At 36.8% G+C, this 18,235-nt stretch overlaps 2 protein-coding genes and 1 pseudogene across 6 annotated transcripts; 1 reads left to right on the top strand and 2 right to left on the bottom strand.

The window, feature by feature from the left end:
* Positions 1–18,235, top strand: part of LOC140851976 (uncharacterized) — a 39,293-nt pseudogene that overhangs the window by 4,469 nt on the left and 16,589 nt on the right.
* LOC105037055 (RNA-binding protein L) lies at positions 3,001–5,590 on the bottom strand. The gene is made up of 6 exons (XM_073244986.1): positions 5,548–5,590; positions 4,892–4,947; positions 4,670–4,800; positions 4,482–4,578; positions 4,245–4,391; positions 3,001–3,345 (listed from the first exon to the last, which is right to left on the bottom strand). Exons 1-6 carry the CDS (start codon positions 5,573–5,575, stop codon positions 3,343–3,345), a joined length of 462 nt encoding a protein of 153 aa, XP_073101087.1. The 5' UTR covers positions 5,576–5,590; the 3' UTR covers positions 3,001–3,342.
* Positions 5,771–13,620, bottom strand: LOC140852110 (uncharacterized). 5 transcript variants are annotated; one of them, XM_073244981.1, is made up of 3 exons: positions 8,319–8,811; positions 7,949–8,041; positions 5,771–7,332 (listed from the first exon to the last, which is right to left on the bottom strand). In XM_073244981.1, exons 2-3 carry the CDS (start codon positions 8,035–8,037, stop codon positions 6,093–6,095), a joined length of 1,329 nt encoding a protein of 442 aa, XP_073101082.1. In that variant the 5' UTR covers positions 8,038–8,041; positions 8,319–8,811; the 3' UTR covers positions 5,771–6,092. The 5 variants fall into 5 exon arrangements, with proteins under 5 accessions (XP_073101082.1, XP_073101083.1, XP_073101084.1 ...); XM_073244982.1 differs by lacking the exons at positions 7,949–8,041; positions 8,319–8,811 and adding an exon at positions 13,142–13,620 and having other exon boundaries at positions 5,805–7,319; XM_073244983.1 differs by lacking the exons at positions 7,949–8,041; positions 8,319–8,811 and adding an exon at positions 13,142–13,295 and having other exon boundaries at positions 5,805–7,376.

Genomic DNA, 18,235 nt, shown 5'->3' with positions numbered 1-18,235 from the left:
TTACGACGTTAATATTATTAATGAACTACACTATACAAGATATGAAAACATAGCACAATAAGTGCGAGAAATGGAAGGTTATCAAAATGAAACAAGTAAATTTAAGTTTCCCTGCAACAGAGAACAAAATTGAAATCGCATTAAAACGCTGCAAGACCTACGAGAAAAAATCATTATGCAGCACAAACAGACAAAGATACCCACAAAGAAACCCAATGGAATATAAAACGAAAATCTGGACCCTAATCACCGACTAAGAATACGCAAATCGCTTTCAATAACCGCAAAGAAGTAATAGCAATAAATGGCAAAAAAACATAACGAAAATTGCAAAATGGTACAACATATCAAACGAAAGTTCCCTTGTCCATGATAACTCAACGACCCGGCAACTCGGACTCGCGCAAGCAAATGACCGCCTCTGGGGCGGGTTGGGTGCGTACACCGGCGCAGCTTCTAATAATTGTGTATGATCCCACTGTACAAACATTCTACGTGTATCACAAAGATATCCAAACTTTATTAGCTCTTACATTGCTTCACAAATTACCATACATTATAATAATATAAAAGAGTTATAATTGTTTTATTGCAAAAATTGTGATGAATCTAATATTTTAAATATGAGATAGAAACCAATTATCTTTCACTAAATAATATATTAAAAATAGAAACTGACGTGCAATATTATAAAAGAACTTATATATGTAATTCATATCTAAATATTAAACAAGGAGAATAAATTTAAAACTATTTTTTATATATTTAAAATTAGCAAACCTATATTTAAGAAAATATATATTAAAGAAATATTATATTATAATTTTATTAGTATAATGCTAATTAATGTAGGTTTTTACATCGCAATTATCAAGTTTATAGGCAGAAGACACTAGATATAGAGAAAGCTATAAAGAAGTATAATTGCTGGACAATTTCTTGCATAATCCCTAGATAACCATCTTATAAGTTTCAATATATATAAATATTTTTGAATCCATTTATCTTATGCTTGCTTAATGCCAAACTGAATAGTTCTTAATAAAATACAGTATAATGGTTAGAAGTAATATACTTCTCTATGTAGCAAATATGAAATAATAGTTAATGAAGTATAATCACACACTCTCTAATTGACACTTAATAGCTGTATAATAGTTATCCATTTGAATGTACAATAATAAAAAAAAAACAATCTAATTATCATCGATGATTTACTTTTTAGTATCCAGCCATCTCCTACTATTTTCTCTAAAATCCTATAGTTTTGTTTCAGAGAACTTGAACCCTTTTATCAGGAATCTATCCCATTTAGGGAAATCACATTTTATTTTTGCAAGCAAGATAAAATGATAATTCAAGATAAAACAGCATAGAAATCTATCAAAATAATTTACACTTAAAAAAATAGTAAAAAAGAGAAGGGGAGATTATCATATAGTAATCTAGAAGTGCAGCATTAAAATGATTTTCCTTCTCCTCTTGATAAATTATACAATAACTTGAAAGTGTAATTATTGAGTATAAACATTTTAAATACTATTTATTATAAAATTTCAACATATATACATTCACACACAAGGTGCAGAGTAGGCCATGGTGGTTCTTTTCGTTATTCCACTAAGATGACTATTTGGTATACTTACTAATAGGCCAATAGTGTTGCGGCTTGAGTGGTTTCTTTTGTTGCCAAGCATTATAGAGATTGGACTTGGCGTCCAGATGACATTTGCCCTTAGATCCTGAAAGATATTTTGTATTCCGACTCTTTGAACTGCTCTCGCACTAGAATGATGTGACCGTCTATTTGTATCCTAAAAAAAAAAAAAGAAGCTATGGTGGTTATTATATAATATAATATAGTAAATTAATATGAAATAATTTTAATGCCATCTACTAGAAATTTATCAAAATAAAAGTAAAATTTGAACTGTAAGTTTCCATCGACCGTATGAAGTGCTATCTTTTGGTCACTTGTGCAAGAATGTTCTTCATGCATGCTTTGGATCTACTCTCAGCTTCTAAATTACGGGTCTGAGAAGAAGCATTAATGGCAAATCCGGCACGGAGGTGGCTTTGAATCAGCTTGAAACTATAGAATTAGTAATTGCCTTTTCATTTGTTACCTTTCGTACTTACATGTTTAGTGTTAGAGATTATTTCAGGCTTTAACATATTTTTTGATAGCAGTAATTTCTCATCTTTTCCAATATTTGAAATTTAACATAGAATATTTTTATGGACAACTGATAGATGTTAAATGTCACTTTGCATCACTTTGGAAATATTATCCATGTCAAGGCTATTGCTCGGTCCTTGCTTAGTGAACTATAACATATCTTAGCATATGCTTGTTGAAATGGAATATCAGTCGCAAAGCTGGACTTTATTCGAGCACCTTTAGGATTAGTTAATCCTCTAATCCAATAAGATCAGGAAAAGTGAAAACCTGTTGACTGGAAAATTGAAAGGAACTCACAAGCAAACTTGCTCAAAACTGATTATTTAATTGAAAGCCAGATTTGTAACATTGAAGACCGCATAGTTTAAATCCAAGGGTTTAGGGTTTAGGACAATTTCTTTAAAGCTCCATCTGCAGGAGAAAAAGGATTAGCTAGAGAGGATAAAAAAAGTTGCAAATTGCACGTCCAATTCCAAAGGATGTTTTGCAAAAGCAACCATCTACATCCTGTTACAAGAAAGTCATTTTTACTGGTTTTGCAGCAAAGGCCAGAACCCAATTTCTCTCGCCTTCCACCGGCCCTTCGCTAAATATAGCCAAAAGACACACACACACACACACACACACACAGAATAGTCTTAAATTTCAAACAAAAGAAAGGGAGAGATTACCCTATTTTCTCTCGCCTTCCACCACCTACCTATCTATCAACATTCAACCATCCAGAGAGGAGGGAGAGAGAGAACCTACAAACAAGGGAAAAAAAAAAAAGGCAGTAACATATCCAAGGTAGGCAAGCAGAAGCTGGCAGGCACCACTCAAACTAAACATCACACAAATTCTATATCAAACTTCAAGATACGAAATGGTCATACACAGCATAACATATGTTTCAATCTAAACTTCAACAAAACAGCCATCACAACACTGAATACATGGTCATTCCACTAACTAAAGCCCCCAGAGGTTCAGCCAGAATTACAAAGTTGAAAACTGAAACAAAGGAACCAAATCTCCTAGGGATTTGGACAAAGAGTAGAATCGGTTGCATTCGTATATGAGAATCCTCATAAACTGAGAATACCAAACAGCGGGGTAGAATAACAAGCCTATCCGATTGCTACCATCGAGACCAGAACTCAGCTTCATGTCTCTGAAGTTCACTGCACAGTCCGAATATATAGATTGGTTAGCTCCAACATGTGCGCCCCCCCCCCCCCCCCCCCGCCCCCCACCACAACAAAAAAAAAAAAAAATCATATAGACAAGGATGCAATAAAGAATAGATGTATTATATATAAAATAACAGAATAAGGACAATATGTGAAAATGTAAAATAACAAATCATTAAAACTTTATAGTCCCTGTTGGTTAGAAGTTCCCTAATATATATATATATATACATATATGCATATCTACACGCGCGCGCGCACCCACACATACATACATATATATACATACGCATATATACATACATACATACATATGTATGTATGTATGTATATGGTGCCCCTTTAAGAATTATAACGGCTGTCAATTTGGTTTTGTTCGTTAGTGAATGACATTATCCAGAAAATAGCATTCCTTCTCCATGCACCTCTTCATTTCCTGTCTAAATAACAGAATAGGAATTGCAGTTCCGATCTCCAACTTCCAATAACCATTCTGATTTTTTTGATTCCTACGAACCAAACATAGCGCAAGTACTATCATACACGCATCACTGTTGGAAAAATTCTGGGAGGGAATACAGAAATTGAGTTCCTAAATATCATGAAATGCAATTCCAGAACATTGAGATAGCATTCCTCATCAATTTATGCATAGGAAGCATTAAACCATGATTCTGAAATGGGTGTGCTGCTGCACATGGGGCATGCATGTGCGTGCGGTGCATGAATGTGAAGGACAATCTAAAGTGGGTGCATGCATACTTGATAGAAATCCAGATAAGGCATCACACAAGTATCAAGCAGGAAAAGACAATACGCATTAAAAAAACATTCAAAATATAGCCATCTGAAAACAGGTCAGGAAAGTAGGCGGCAAGGAGCATTGTTACCTGTTGTTGCTGATAGTTCCCGTAGCCTGGATAGGTTCCATAAGCATACATGTTAGGATCTTGTGGTGGTTGGGCATAACTGTACGCTTCATAGCCTTGCCCATAGCCATAATAGCTACCATTCCATTGGTTGGGGTCCGGTTGTGGCTGAAAACATCCACAAGACATGTTTTAAAACCTGTTAGACTCACTGGAACCAAAAGAAAGAAATATGCTTGGAGGTGAGTAGCACTTAACCTGTTTGTTAGTAGGGCTTCGACCCCATGAAAGCCGTATATTTTGTCCCCCCAACTGGGTTCCCTGCAGCATTAGCAACGCCTCCTCCGCACATGCCCTGAAAAGCATCATAGAATATATGAAAATGTAAAAAAAGGTAGTTCTGATATTTCTAGCATAAAGTTAGGTACAATTTGAATATTGCAAACCTGTTAGCGAATTGGACGAACCCGCAATGCTTGCCAACAGGTATCTTTACATGGACCAACTCACCATATGGGCTAAAAACCTGCCGCAAAACTTCTTCAGTAACATTTGAATCAAGCCCACCAACAAAAATCTGCACTCAGCATGGCACCTTATCAGAATACAGGGAATAAGTCACTGTTATCACATTAATAATTAAAAAGAAAGAAGCAAAAAGTACGCACAGTTGTATTATTTGGATCATTCTCGGACTGAGTTCCAGTAGCAGTCTGAAAAGAAGCTGCAGAAATGATATTAAAAAAAAAATGCCTACTGTAAGACTTACAGAGAAAAGGTAAAGGTAGAATCTAATTTGCACCTGATGGGTTCAGTATACAGTCTCCTTCCAAAAGGTGTTACAAAATTTACCACACAGACAACAAAAATTGTTGCAGATACAGAATATAAGAGTTACATACTAGACATACTTCATTATAGAGAGGTCAGAAATATGGAAGAAGCATAAAAACTTCGAATATAAGAGCCACCACATGCTAATCTATTTTGATGATTCCATTAACACCAATGCAACCAAATGCAATACCATAGGCCACAAAATTTGAAGATAGCTGTAAATCACTTTGCAACCATGATAATTTACTCACAAGTTCAAGGAAAATGGCACTTCTCCATGAAACATCTTTTCTTCATCTCAAAATATCAATTTACAGCATAATAAGATTTTTTCTTCCACCTTCATTAGCCTCAAGAAGCAAATAAAGATAAACCAGTATGACAAAGAATGCAGGTAATGGAGGGAAATATTTTGCAGTATTACAATAATCTGAATAAGAAAGCTATGAGCAAATCAGGTAATGGATACCAGTGTTGTCTTACTTACGCTGTTCTTGCATCCGTCCATATTGCATATCAGCTAGGCAGCTGGCCAAACACAAAAGCCACGACTTAGAAGCACCGATAGGATTGAATATTAGAGCATAGCTTAACTTGCAACTACACTGGATTGAGTATGACAATAACCTCTGAGAAAACTTAAATATTCAAGAGGTCATACCATGTTCAATATATAAGCCATAAACCATACAGGCTAGTCATTCAAACCGTTCATCAAGCAAGCCTATTTTATGATTCGATCTCTGGAACATTAAAATGTTCATGATAAACTATGATATAGGGGTGATACATTAGGTAGATAAAGTATATAATAAACACACATTCTGGCATATTGGAGGTCCTCGCCATTGTTCAAGTCCCTGTTCACATCATCCTTAAATTATTTGAATGCACTGTAAAACCTTGTCAACAACCATAGCCAAAAGAAGGGGAAGAAAAGAAACTACAAGGATTTGTTTAACCTAGGCAGAACTACTATAAGGCAGTCAATTGCCATTGCCCATATGGCAGATGTTACTTGATTAGAAGCTTCTATACCCCAGTCTGAACCTGGGATGCTGCCACTTCGGCAGCTGGAACTGAGAGATTTTGTTGGTCCGTCTTGTTTTGCAATTCCTCAGGCAGCTGTCTGTCTTCAGATACTTGTGTACTAAGTTGCAGCACCTCACCTGCCGAATCCATCTCTCCACCTATCTTGTTGCCCATCAAATTCTTATCAGATAGCAGTGCCTGGCAAGCAATATCTGAGTTGCCACCACCTGTCTCACTGTCCATCAAAGTCTTATCAGACTGTAGTGCCTGGCCGGTATAATTTAGCTTTCCACCACTTGTCTCACTGCCTGTCAAGGTCTCATCAGATTGTTCAATCCTGCTAATGTTACCTGATGATCCTTCAGTTTGGTTTGAACTTCCGTATCCTCTTGTTACCTCAACCAACCTTTCAGTTTCATCTCCAGAAGAAGCTTCGATGGTTGCTGGCATGGTCTCGTTCATAACATGAGATGATCCTGGTGATGGTCCTGTTTGCATACTTCTCGGGAAAGCCTGCTGAGGCGCAGCAAGTTCAGATTTTGGGGGGTCATTGTTTGCCTTTTTCCTGAACAATGTATCCAGAAGTATGTTTTTTAAATCAGTTTGTAAAGCAGGGCGAACATCCTGAGGGAGCTGGTTGGCATTGCTCTTCACTAATTCCTTTGTACCTGGAGCAGTCTGAGGAAGCCTGGAAGATTCGAGCAAATGGTTTACAGATGGGGAAGGAGTAGCATGTTCTCTTATCTGAAGAGGCGGTGCGCCTGTAACTGTTTTCGATACAGGAAGGATTGGTGTTGAAACTGGTGCCTGTGACGGTGCTTGGGGCACTGGCTGTAGGATCTCATTGCTTCTTGACATTGGAAGAAATGGTGCGATATCATTCTCCTCTGTAAGAGGAACAGCTCGGCGTGGATCAAACACCAAACCCCTGAAGACAGGTCCAGTCTCACCCACTCGGACAGTGAGATGATATCCAGCATCAAATGTCCCCTCCAGAATACCAGAGACTTTCTGACCTACAAGGCCATGAGGCCCACGACTGGAACTGGCAATTGGATTAGCATGTGTTGAAGAAGCCTGTGTTGGAATAGCTTGCATTGCATTAGCTTGATGAGACTGTCGGCTTCTCCTATGTTGTTCATTTCCAGGACCATCATACTTTCGAGGACGACCACGCTTGCGCCTCAAAGGAAAGCTTGCTGGATCAACAGGGATGATTTCTTGATTCTGTTGAGCCATGCTGTCGTGTCGGGTGAAGTTGGACCAGAAGTGGTTAGTTTATTACTGCAAGAGAAAAATCATTGTTTCCTCAGCCCCATTTCTTGAGAAAAAACATGGAAATAAAATTGCACATAACAGAAAGCCAACAGGGTGATGATGGAGATTCAAACTGAACAATGCCAATCATAAATAGCAAGATCAGGAAAAAGAACATTAATAAACATAGATGCTGGACAAATATTTCACTCCAATAATGTGTCTTCAGTACATTCATCCATATAACTATAAATTTTGCAGTAGCTATTTTATTAGCAGAAGAAGGTACATGGAGAGGATCCTTCGTTATAGTGCAAAAAACACTATTAATTAGGCTCACAGAAAAGCAGTCAATTTGGTAGAAAGCTGTGAATTGGTCAAAGACAAGTCTTTGTTACCACCACTAATAACTCATACCTATATCTGTGATGCTGGGGGGACAAAAAGTCCATATATCTAATATGTTGAGTCATAGTCACAGACAACCATTTCATGATGGACAAAAGCTTTGAAATACATGACTGAGAAGACAAAGTGGAAGATTAGTTCAAGAGGTAAAGATGCTCATACATTAAAATCTGCATGTCTATTAAACTTACATTTGCCAATACAGAAAAACATATGCATGCATGCCAGGTAACCACCCCTCACCATAGGTTCCAGATTTCGCTCCAACACCCATGTCCATGTCACTGTGCAGCAAATGTGTTGGCAGGGATCATAATGTGACTTAGAGAGGAATCTGATGATGCTGCAGCCACATATATGGTTCATGCCCACTTCTTCTAGTGGTTGTTTATTTGGTTTCTCATTTGAAAAATGTAATACAGACAGTTATAAGACCAGACAAGAGGTAACAGTGCAGATGTAATAACAATTGTTCCCTTTTACCAAGCCACATACTCTTAGATGATTGCAGCTGATGATTATAATAAATCTTGTTGCTAAAGGAAATGTAAGAAAACTCACCAGAAAAGTTACTGATCTTTAATTGCTTTCACAGTAACTGATCAGCTTTTTGCATTGCTTAAAACTCTCTCCACCAGATACAGCCAATGAGCTATTGGTTAACATATTTTGAGGAAGAGATAAAAATAACAAACGTCGCTTGCTGGGAGAAACATCTGCAACAACAGTCTACAATATCCACATTGATGGGCTGGTTCCTGGTAGTTACGGCCTAAGCTCAATCTAAGTCTTTCGATTAATTGACCTAAGGTTGCGTTTGATGCATTGCCAGGCAATTTTAATTTAGATTACTTGATAATCTGGATTATCTGCAATCTGGATAGATTGCTAGTAATGTTAATTACTGTGTTTGGTATACGTAGGTAATGTTGCAGTAAAATTACTGGGAATCTTGATTGGCATGTTTGGTATGACAATCAGGTTACGAATATTGTAACATCAAATTTTTAAAATATCCTAAAATCAAATTTATTAAAAATCACACCCCGTACACAAAATTTTCAATTTTTCAGAATAAAAGAACAAAAATATATAATATATTATAATATAATATATTATATTATTATTTTTTTATTTTTTTATCTTTTTCTTCCTTCTCCTTCCCCCGCACGCCACAACCCCCACACCCTCGGCTGCTCCGCCCCCAACCCCCCGGCAGTCGCATCTCTGGCACTGCGCCCGACCCCCTGGTTGTCCGCGCAACCCTCTGCACCATCCCCTGGCCCCCCGGTGAACCCACCCTCCACAGCCACCCGCGCCGCCGCCTTCACCCACTCGCGCCACCGCCCTCACCCGCACCACCGTTCCCCCGCGGCCCCCCATGCTGCGCCCTGGCCTCTCGCACCGCCCACCGGCCGCTCGTGCTACCCCCGCAACCCCTTGGTGAGGGCTCCACCCCCGTGCTCCTTTTCTTATTGAACGGCTGGCCACTTGCACTGCCCTCGCAGCCCCTTGATGAGGGCTACAATAGCGGCCCGCCGATCAGCTGGTTTCCAACTGCCGTCGGTCAGATTGTAGAGGAGGGCGTCGGTTTTGGCCCCCCTCTCCTTTCGCTGCCCATTGTGAGAAAAAAATCATGAAATTTTTTTGAGGATATTTTTGTCCAAAAAAAAATATTGCAAGATTATCAAATATGTGGTAATCTGGATAGCCACCTCTCCCCAAGGTAATCCAGATTACCTCCTAAGAGGCAATCTGGATTGCCAATAAAACACATACCAAACGCAGTAATGTGGTGGGCCCCATGTTAAATTACCAGCAATCTAAATAGATTGCCAGCTACCAGACGCAACCTAAGAGACTTGTGCTTATATGATATTTAGCAAATAATGGTGATTTTCTTTTCAAGCCCTACTTCAACCTATCTTTGTTGTATGAGAATCATTATCCCATCGAGCCTCTTTTCCATCAAATAGGAACAGACATGGAACACAAAGAAAGCTCAACAGAAGGAATATAAGGCTATCTATAACCGGTTATTAATGAATTGCCAACTTTCTAAGACCGGCATCAAATTACTTTCCAAGGCAATTTTAGGCGGTAGAATGCATGAAACCCAAGTATACTCACCTTGCCTAGGAACGTGACTTGAAAATTAAGTTGAATGTTTTTTTTTTCAATAATTGATAAACACCAATCTTTCCTATAGATGCATTCTGCTTGTACCAACTTCAATGCATGAAAGGGAGTGCATTAACTATTTCCATTTCACCTGACAAGCGGCTAGGGGCTTCATTGTGACATGTCCAAGCACTTTCACATTGTTGTTGTAGTAACCAAACAAAGGCTGGAAAGTGCTATTTTAGGTGGTTAGTCTAGAAAGTAGTGAGGTTTCCATCAAATCCCCATGTTCATGTTAAATCTTCTAAACCGTAACAAAGGCCTGAGCATGTGAGGGCTGATAGAGCAGATTTAGAATAAAGATGGAGGACTTCATAAAGAGGATTGCCTACGAGGTGGTTAATCAAGAGGCAATCATCAAACGAAGATGAAGGATCTACATGAATATTTTCTAATGATTCACCAGAGTCCACTCATCTGATTTTGATCAACAAAAATCCACCTCTTACAAAGACCAAGAACAAAAACAAAGACCAGAGAGTTGAAGTCATCTAGAGATCTCCAGATCAAGGACATGCTAGCTCAGAAAGATGACATACAATCAATGGGACATGAACTAGAACTAGCAAACAAGCCAACCTTTGAACAAGTAAAGGGATTCAAATTTTGAAGCGAATACCAACATCCCTTCAATATACATAGTTGACATCATGTGCTGAAGTGATCCTTGTCTCGACAGCTTTCAAGATTTGTGCAAGATGAAGTTCATTGATTGATCAAAACCATTAGGAGTAAGATCATGGCATGTCAAGACAAATAGCAGACATATATTATTGCAAGGAGCAGGATTGGAGATCAACTCTTGATGATTCAACGATGGATTGGATGCATGAACATTGTTCAAAGATCACATGGGCATGATAATGTACAGCATTGACGCAATTGAAATCTCATTCAGATGGATAAATTTATTTTATTTTTTTCACATTACTTTTGCATTATCTTTTGAGTCATTTTTCTAGGGGTATTTGGAGTCCTGTTCTCACTCAAATTCTTTATTATGATTAAGTCGGCTGTCTTTAGTTGGTTGATTACTTATTTAGGAGACAAATATGATCCGAATTTAGTTGATTGTTTAGGATTAATTCAGTATCAGGTATTTATTTTGAGACCACATTTACTCTTCTTTTCACTCTCTTCTACACTGTGTTCAGCTTCTTGCTTATATATTGCTGCCTAGCAGCAGCATTTTTGCTGATAAAAAAATCTGAGATCACATCAGAACCAGCAATTGAAAAGAAAAATTCAGAAGTTTCAAAATTCATGCCTAACTTCAGATCTCAATTGAATTTTTGTTTGTTTAAATCTTGTAGATCCTTATCTTCCACGCAGCACTGAGAGGCGGGGGTATGTTAAGAGAAGGTTGTAATTGCAACAAAGTCTCAGCACACCAGCAAAGATTCTGCTATAGATAGTCCAAATTTGTTTTCTCAAACCTTGTATAGTTTTGTTGTAGATGAGCCTACTGCCAACACAATCATGGGTTGCAACGACAAGGTAATCAGAGTAGGTCTTCCACTTAAATGAGTTCAATCATATACTGGAGCTCAAGATTCACAGATTCGATACTGAAACCCATGCCAGTTGCCAACCGATACGGTACCATACCGTACCATACCGTATCGGATATAAAATATCAAAACAACATCCCACCCAACAGCACAAAAGAAAAAAAGAAAAAGAAAATCGGACCGAATCGGACCAAATCGCTCGGTATCGGGTGTTTGGGCCAATATCGAACCGACAAGTTCGGTCCAGTTCAGGCCATTTTTTGAAAATCCAGTCTGAACTGAACTGATTTTCGCCGGTACGATATGGTATGGAGTGTATCGACCGGTTCGAGTCGATATGGAATACCATGCTGGAGCTATTCTATTGACCAGGCAACATATGTTGCCAAAATACCAACTCATGTTATTCTTTGTTTCATGTGAGAGACCAACCAGACAGGCATATGGTACAAATTCAGGCTTCCTCGCTGCCTCAGCCTCATCTGGCCAAGTAGCTAGTAGGGGTGGGCCTGCTGACCCAGCTTCCAGGCCAGGCAGAACATACTACAACAAATCAGATGACCCACAAAGGCCCATCCAATATAAAAAGCTCAGCCAACACATAAAGGGCAACTGAAAGAAAGTAGAATCAAAATAAACCCATAAGTGGCGGATGTCATCATCGTGCATTTGAGACACTACATGACACCACAGTCCTCCTTGATGTCCTGCACCTCAAGACACTACAGGATGCTACGGTCCTCCTTGCCAACCGCATTGAAGACAAAGACAAGAAAATAGTTATCACTAGAACTGGGATCCCGTGTCCTCAACCCAAAGATACAAAACACCAAAATTGACCTATTGCTCTGGGGCAACAAGGACATCGGAACAACTACATCTCCTAAAGCTCGTTGCCATAGGTCGAAAATAGACGAAGGCAGAAGAGCCGAAGTTGCAAGGATGGGCAATGATGCGGTTGGTCTCTCTTCCATGAACCACAGATGACCCCAAAATCTGGTAAAATCTAGCCAACAAAAAAAAGGGGCAGCCCCAGCCAAGCAAGGTTAATGGCCATATAACAGAGTGCTGTCTTCCAAGACCTCTCTTTAAAAATAATTTAGAGAGAGAATCAAAATAGCCAATGCAAGTAATGTAATCTTAATATGCATGTAGTTTATTTGTATTTCTTTTCGGAGACTTAAATGGAGGAATCTAGGTTGGGCGAGCAGAGTTCAAGTAGAATATTTTGTGTTACATGAGGAAAAACTACTATACATTAGTGCATATGCTAATATAAGAAGCACTTAATGTAAAAATGAACTACAATGGTTCTCCTGTAGGATAATAACACCACTTTGAAGTTGGCAATCCTCTTATCAAAAAGAATCGATACTGAAAACTAGTTTCTCATGCAAACAAGATAGAAATTTTCTTCTTTTTGTAGAATCTGGCTTAAGCATCTACAACACCAACAGAAAGGGTTGAAAATAGCTCATAAGAGTGTAACAGATAACTAAGCATAATTCAAAAGGCATCAAACAACATTTTCTAAATGATATTTCATAGAAGGACACAAAGAGAAAGTGTTAGACAGATAAAAATTGCTTCAAACAGTATCACAACAATGATGCCACCAGCTAATGTTGCAGCAGTAAAGGTTAATTTATATGCTTCATAACCATGATATTTAAAATAGAACAACATACTCACCCCCACTATACTAAACAGCAGATTAATCATTTGAAATGCTTCCTTCATATGACCAGGAAATAAGCAAGCTTGCAAGATGAACCTAGAGATTCCTTAAGCCTGCATACAAAATTTTCACTCTTGAGTAAAAATATTATTAGACAAAGTCTGACAAGAAACAGTTAAATAGACATGCATTGTTTGGTTATAATCAACAAAATTATGTATGATACAGATTAAGGACTAAAATGACCAGCAAACCTTAACGCATGACCTAAGAATACTGTATCAGAGCTAGCTATATGGGCTGGTGAGATATAGATTCTCATTGAGAAATGAGAACCTAAAACATATCAACAACTATAGCAATACAACCAGAATAGTTTTTCACCAGTTATTTCACTAGAGTAACATCAAAGAAGATCTCAACTTTCAAACAAAAAAAGTTTAAACTGTGGTACAGATGACTCAAACCAGAAATAGGTGTTGCATGCTAGCACAAAGCCTCAAACACAACCTGTATTCAAAATCCAAATATCACGACATTTATGTAATGAAAACGCACACAGGCATGAGAGCACATCAAGATCAAGGTCTTTAAACTCGGTTTCAGTTTCAATTTCAGTTTGCTAGGTAGAATTTTGTTTCCAGCAATGGTAGCAATTTCAACAGTTTCGCTCTGAGTTTTAAAGTTTCGATCAAAAAAATTCAAGAAAAATCCAAAAAAAAGGAAAAATTAAGAAATAATCCAGTTATTTCATCATTTCATGTATTTTGAGTTATTCAAGATCATGGTTTGGGTGATTTGTGTAGTTTGAGTAGTTTCAGGTCAAAACTAGATCATTTTAAAGCTTAATGCATTAAAATATTATATTTTTTTCTAATTTCAATAATCATTGCACACTTTATCCAATTTTTATAAGTTTCCTAAACTTTTATCTTTTATTTATGATTTCTAATATTTTCTCTATTTTTTACATTTAACTAAACTTTTCTCGAAGCATACTTCATTTTTTCTACTTTAAAAATCATCCAAGCAAGGAAGAGACTATTAGACCATTTTTCATTATAATCCATTTTAACAATCCATGATCCATATAACCAAGAAAAGACTCACCAAATAAGAACCAATTTTATTTCAGCATTTTGTTTTAATATATAATTTTATTCTAAAAGAAGATAGAAGAAAAATTAATTAAATATAAAAAGAAGCACAAAAACACACGTCACTTTCTAACTAGTAAAGACCAACATTAAGATTGCATCTTGCACATTATAATAACAAAGCATAGACAAAAATAATACAATTTAGATCATTACAGCATTAGATAAATACGATATCAAATAATTCAACAAAATTTAGAAAGATATTAGAAAAGTATCAAGAATATATATCTGCTAAAACAAATGAAAGATTAAAAAAATACCACTTTCATTCAACTTCAAACCAGTATCTGCTGAAACAGACCAATTTCGGCAGAAACATCAAACCTCGATCAAGATCAGCATCATAGAAATAATCAAAAGATGATATTAGGACTCAAAAACTACAGCATGTGCATGTTTGCTAGTTCCATAGAGAGACTGCAAATGCACCTAATAGACCGCACCATGTATCAATAATTTGATTCAAGATTCGCCATCTCGATACTGGACCCCATACCGGTAGCATCCTATTACAGTATTGGGATACTATTCGGTACAGTACAAGTCTACAAGATGCCAAATCAAATATCAGTACGGTACGAGATACTGTATCAGCATGAGATCGGTACGGTACATTGTATACCAAGCAATTAGACCCAGTACGGTGTTCCATGATTTGATGGACATCTTTTCCTTGACAACAAACTTGAACATGTTGTTTCATTTAGTGCAATGGAATTATATTAAATATGCAACTCAGACATTATATCAACATGTCCTTCTGTCTCCAGCAAAGAGTAGATCCCAATTTCACCATCCAATATTTCAAATATCATAGTTGTATAACAAAAGAATCTGCCTTTATGACAATCAATAGAAAAAAAAATAAAAAAAATAAAAAAATTAACTACTACCAGCTTTTCTCTTTGGAAATTGAAAGTTCATAAAATGGATACGTCAACAAGAATGAAGGCAAACAAATCTCCCCCAATACTGATCTAATAAGCAAAGTAAGACAAGAACAAAATAATGAAGGAACTACCCGCAAATCCTTCCCAACTTGCTTATCACATAATTGCACAGTAAGTGAGAACACATTTTAGTTGTGTCCCTCCGAGTAACTAAAAGATGAACCAACCTATAATCCTAAACTTCAGTTCAGCTCATGTATCAAGAATCCAATACCAATTTAAGCTTTTTTGAAAATAAATCTCACTTGCCAAGGAGAATTGGAAGGCATTATATGTTCCATCAAATTACAAAAAAAAAAAAAAAAAAGGAGAATTCCTCATATCTTTTTAAATTGATTTCACAGGAGGCAATTTGAGAAACCAAAGCATTTCCATCTTTAAAGAAGTCACCTAACCTGTAATCCACCTCTTCTCTGCATCTCTTAAATTTTTCTGGCCTCATGCACTCAGTCCATGACATTACTTTATAGCAGTAGGCATGAAATCATACCTTTTGTTAATTCATCACATCCATTGTTATTACAACCTGAATTATCTGACGAAAACCTCTTAAAAGAACCAACCATCAAACAAGTACTTTCACCATAATCTCTCACTCATGCCACCATTCTAAGTTGGCCTTCACACTTAGGACATCTTCACCACTAAGATTCTGCTTTTTGAATAGTCAAAGCCCATTTAACAGGCATAATGTAATGAAATCCATCTCCCTAATGATATGCACTCAAAATTTAACCCACTCAAGTAAATCCAATCTCCAAAGGATTCTATATCTAGTGTTTTAAGGAATCTATGCTTGTACTTTTCCAATGCCAATAAGGCTTAAAACTTCATCCCCGATGAGAAAAGTTAATATCGACCATTTATCACTTTCCATCATGGAGAGCAAGGTTTGAGGAGCTAGTATTTCCTAGTCTCCCAGATTGGAGTGAAATACCAAGTCCTAGGACGGGTCCAGCTGATACATGAAAAATCAATTTGTCCTAGTTGGTACCAGCCAGTAGGAATCAGGATAGTGATCAGGACAACTAATATCCAATGAACCAACACATGGACAGACTAATATCCCAATATTTCATTAAGATGCCATTTTTTCTTTTTTTTTTCTCTTATTCATTATTTGTAATGGTTGTTTAGAGCCTTTTTAACACTTGTTTATGCCATCATTTACTATCAAGGTATGTTTTTTAAGTAATAGGGGGCTTATGGCACCAATATCAAGTTTTTTTTAATTTTCATAAATTAAAAAAAAATGTGGTGGGGGTTATAATTTTTAGATTTGGATTTAAAGGAGGCTTGATCTAAGCAGGAGAAGCTGGGTATACCTTTTCTCTCCCTCTATTCCACTCTTTCGCCCTTTTTGGCTTTTCTCATTTCATCTGAGCAAACAAACAAAACAAACATGGTTCCGATTCTACTAGCATCGGCACCATGAACTCACCTATGACATCAAAAGACTTCCCTTAATCAAAAATTATGACATAAACAAACCATAAAAAGCCTCTAAACAACCATTAACACAACAAGAGGCAAAAATTAAAAAGCAACAAAACTAGCATCCCAATGAATTATCAAAATGCTATGCCATTCAAAGTGCCGGTATGATACAGAACTTGAAATGTACAGACCCTCTCCCCAACTGATACAAGGTCTTGGACCAGGATTTGAAACTTTGGTAGAGAGTTTTTATTTTTCCTTAATTTTCTTAAGGCTACCTACCCTTCCCAAGGAAATCTGCATATAAAGAAGCAATAAGCAGACAACATCATAATTGCAAAAATTAAGTTCCGCTTAACCTCCCCAATATTCTGTAAAAAACATCTCCGCAATATTCTTCAATGCTCCTTGCAATGCAATTTTCATTATGTAATTTAAGCAGAAGTTTCTCTAATTTTGCATTCTAACCTGAAGATGACTAGGAAGCACTTCTTCAAACCAAAAAGTTACAAATAGACAAAAGTCATATGCATATAGAAATAAGTATTCATGCTTTGCCATGAAGATGCTCGGGGCTACATCACACATTGTACTTATAGTTTCTACCAACCCCAAAATATGAACAAATCTGACTATAATTTTTTTTAAAAAAAAATGATGCCCAAAATTCTCCTAACTCTGGATTTTTAAAAAAAAAAATCACGCCCAAAATTCTCCCAAATCTGCATAAAACTTTAGGCATGCCATCTAAGAGGATGAAAAAAGAGGTGACCCTACAAATATCCTTATATAACACCAAATAATACCTAGTATTACATTACATACATCATATAATTGTACTTTTCATAGAACAAGAATTATATAATCAAATGTATTGCTTTTTGGCATTAGCACATCAACAAGCAGCCAAAAACAATAAAAATAGAGGAATCTATCAAACAAAGGCAACTTGACTCTCAAAATGATGCCCTTTGCTTTCTTTCTAAAGCTTTAAGATATCCTACTAGAAAATTGGTGATAATTTTCTATACGCCACGCCACATCAAGGCAGTAGTTACCAATTTCACTCTTCATGGACAGGTATTCCTTATTTACAGTTATCAAATCATACCATAGTGATATAATGCATGATAGAGATATGCTATATTATAAATTCATACGATAATTGCCCAATAGCCCACACGGACCCCGGTGATGGACCCTCCCATTGCCAAGGGAATGGACCAAGCGACTACCCAAGCAATTAACTTTGGTCCTCATATATTTCAATTTGTTTTCATATATTTCAACTATTAATCAAAGCTTGCATCACTTTCAATAAACTATTCAGATTAAATGACTCTAGGGTACATCACTAACAACTAATGCATGAGTTCTACTAAAAACAAAAGAAATTCTAAGTCTATCAAAATTTTATTGTTTGTACTGAACTTAACAATCATCAGCGCATAAGATTACTATTGTCTTAGCTTAAATGATCGAACACATAAGCTTCATCCAATGTGGATAAGGGTTTACATAGATTATACATGATGTTTCTACTATGATAACGATAGCAACT

Source organism: Elaeis guineensis, chromosome 10 (genome assembly GCF_000442705.2).
Source record: "Elaeis guineensis isolate ETL-2024a chromosome 10, EG11, whole genome shotgun sequence".
NCBI classification, from domain to species: Eukaryota; Viridiplantae; Streptophyta; class Magnoliopsida; order Arecales; family Arecaceae; genus Elaeis; species Elaeis guineensis.
This window is presented reverse-complemented; position numbering and strand designations above follow the sequence as displayed.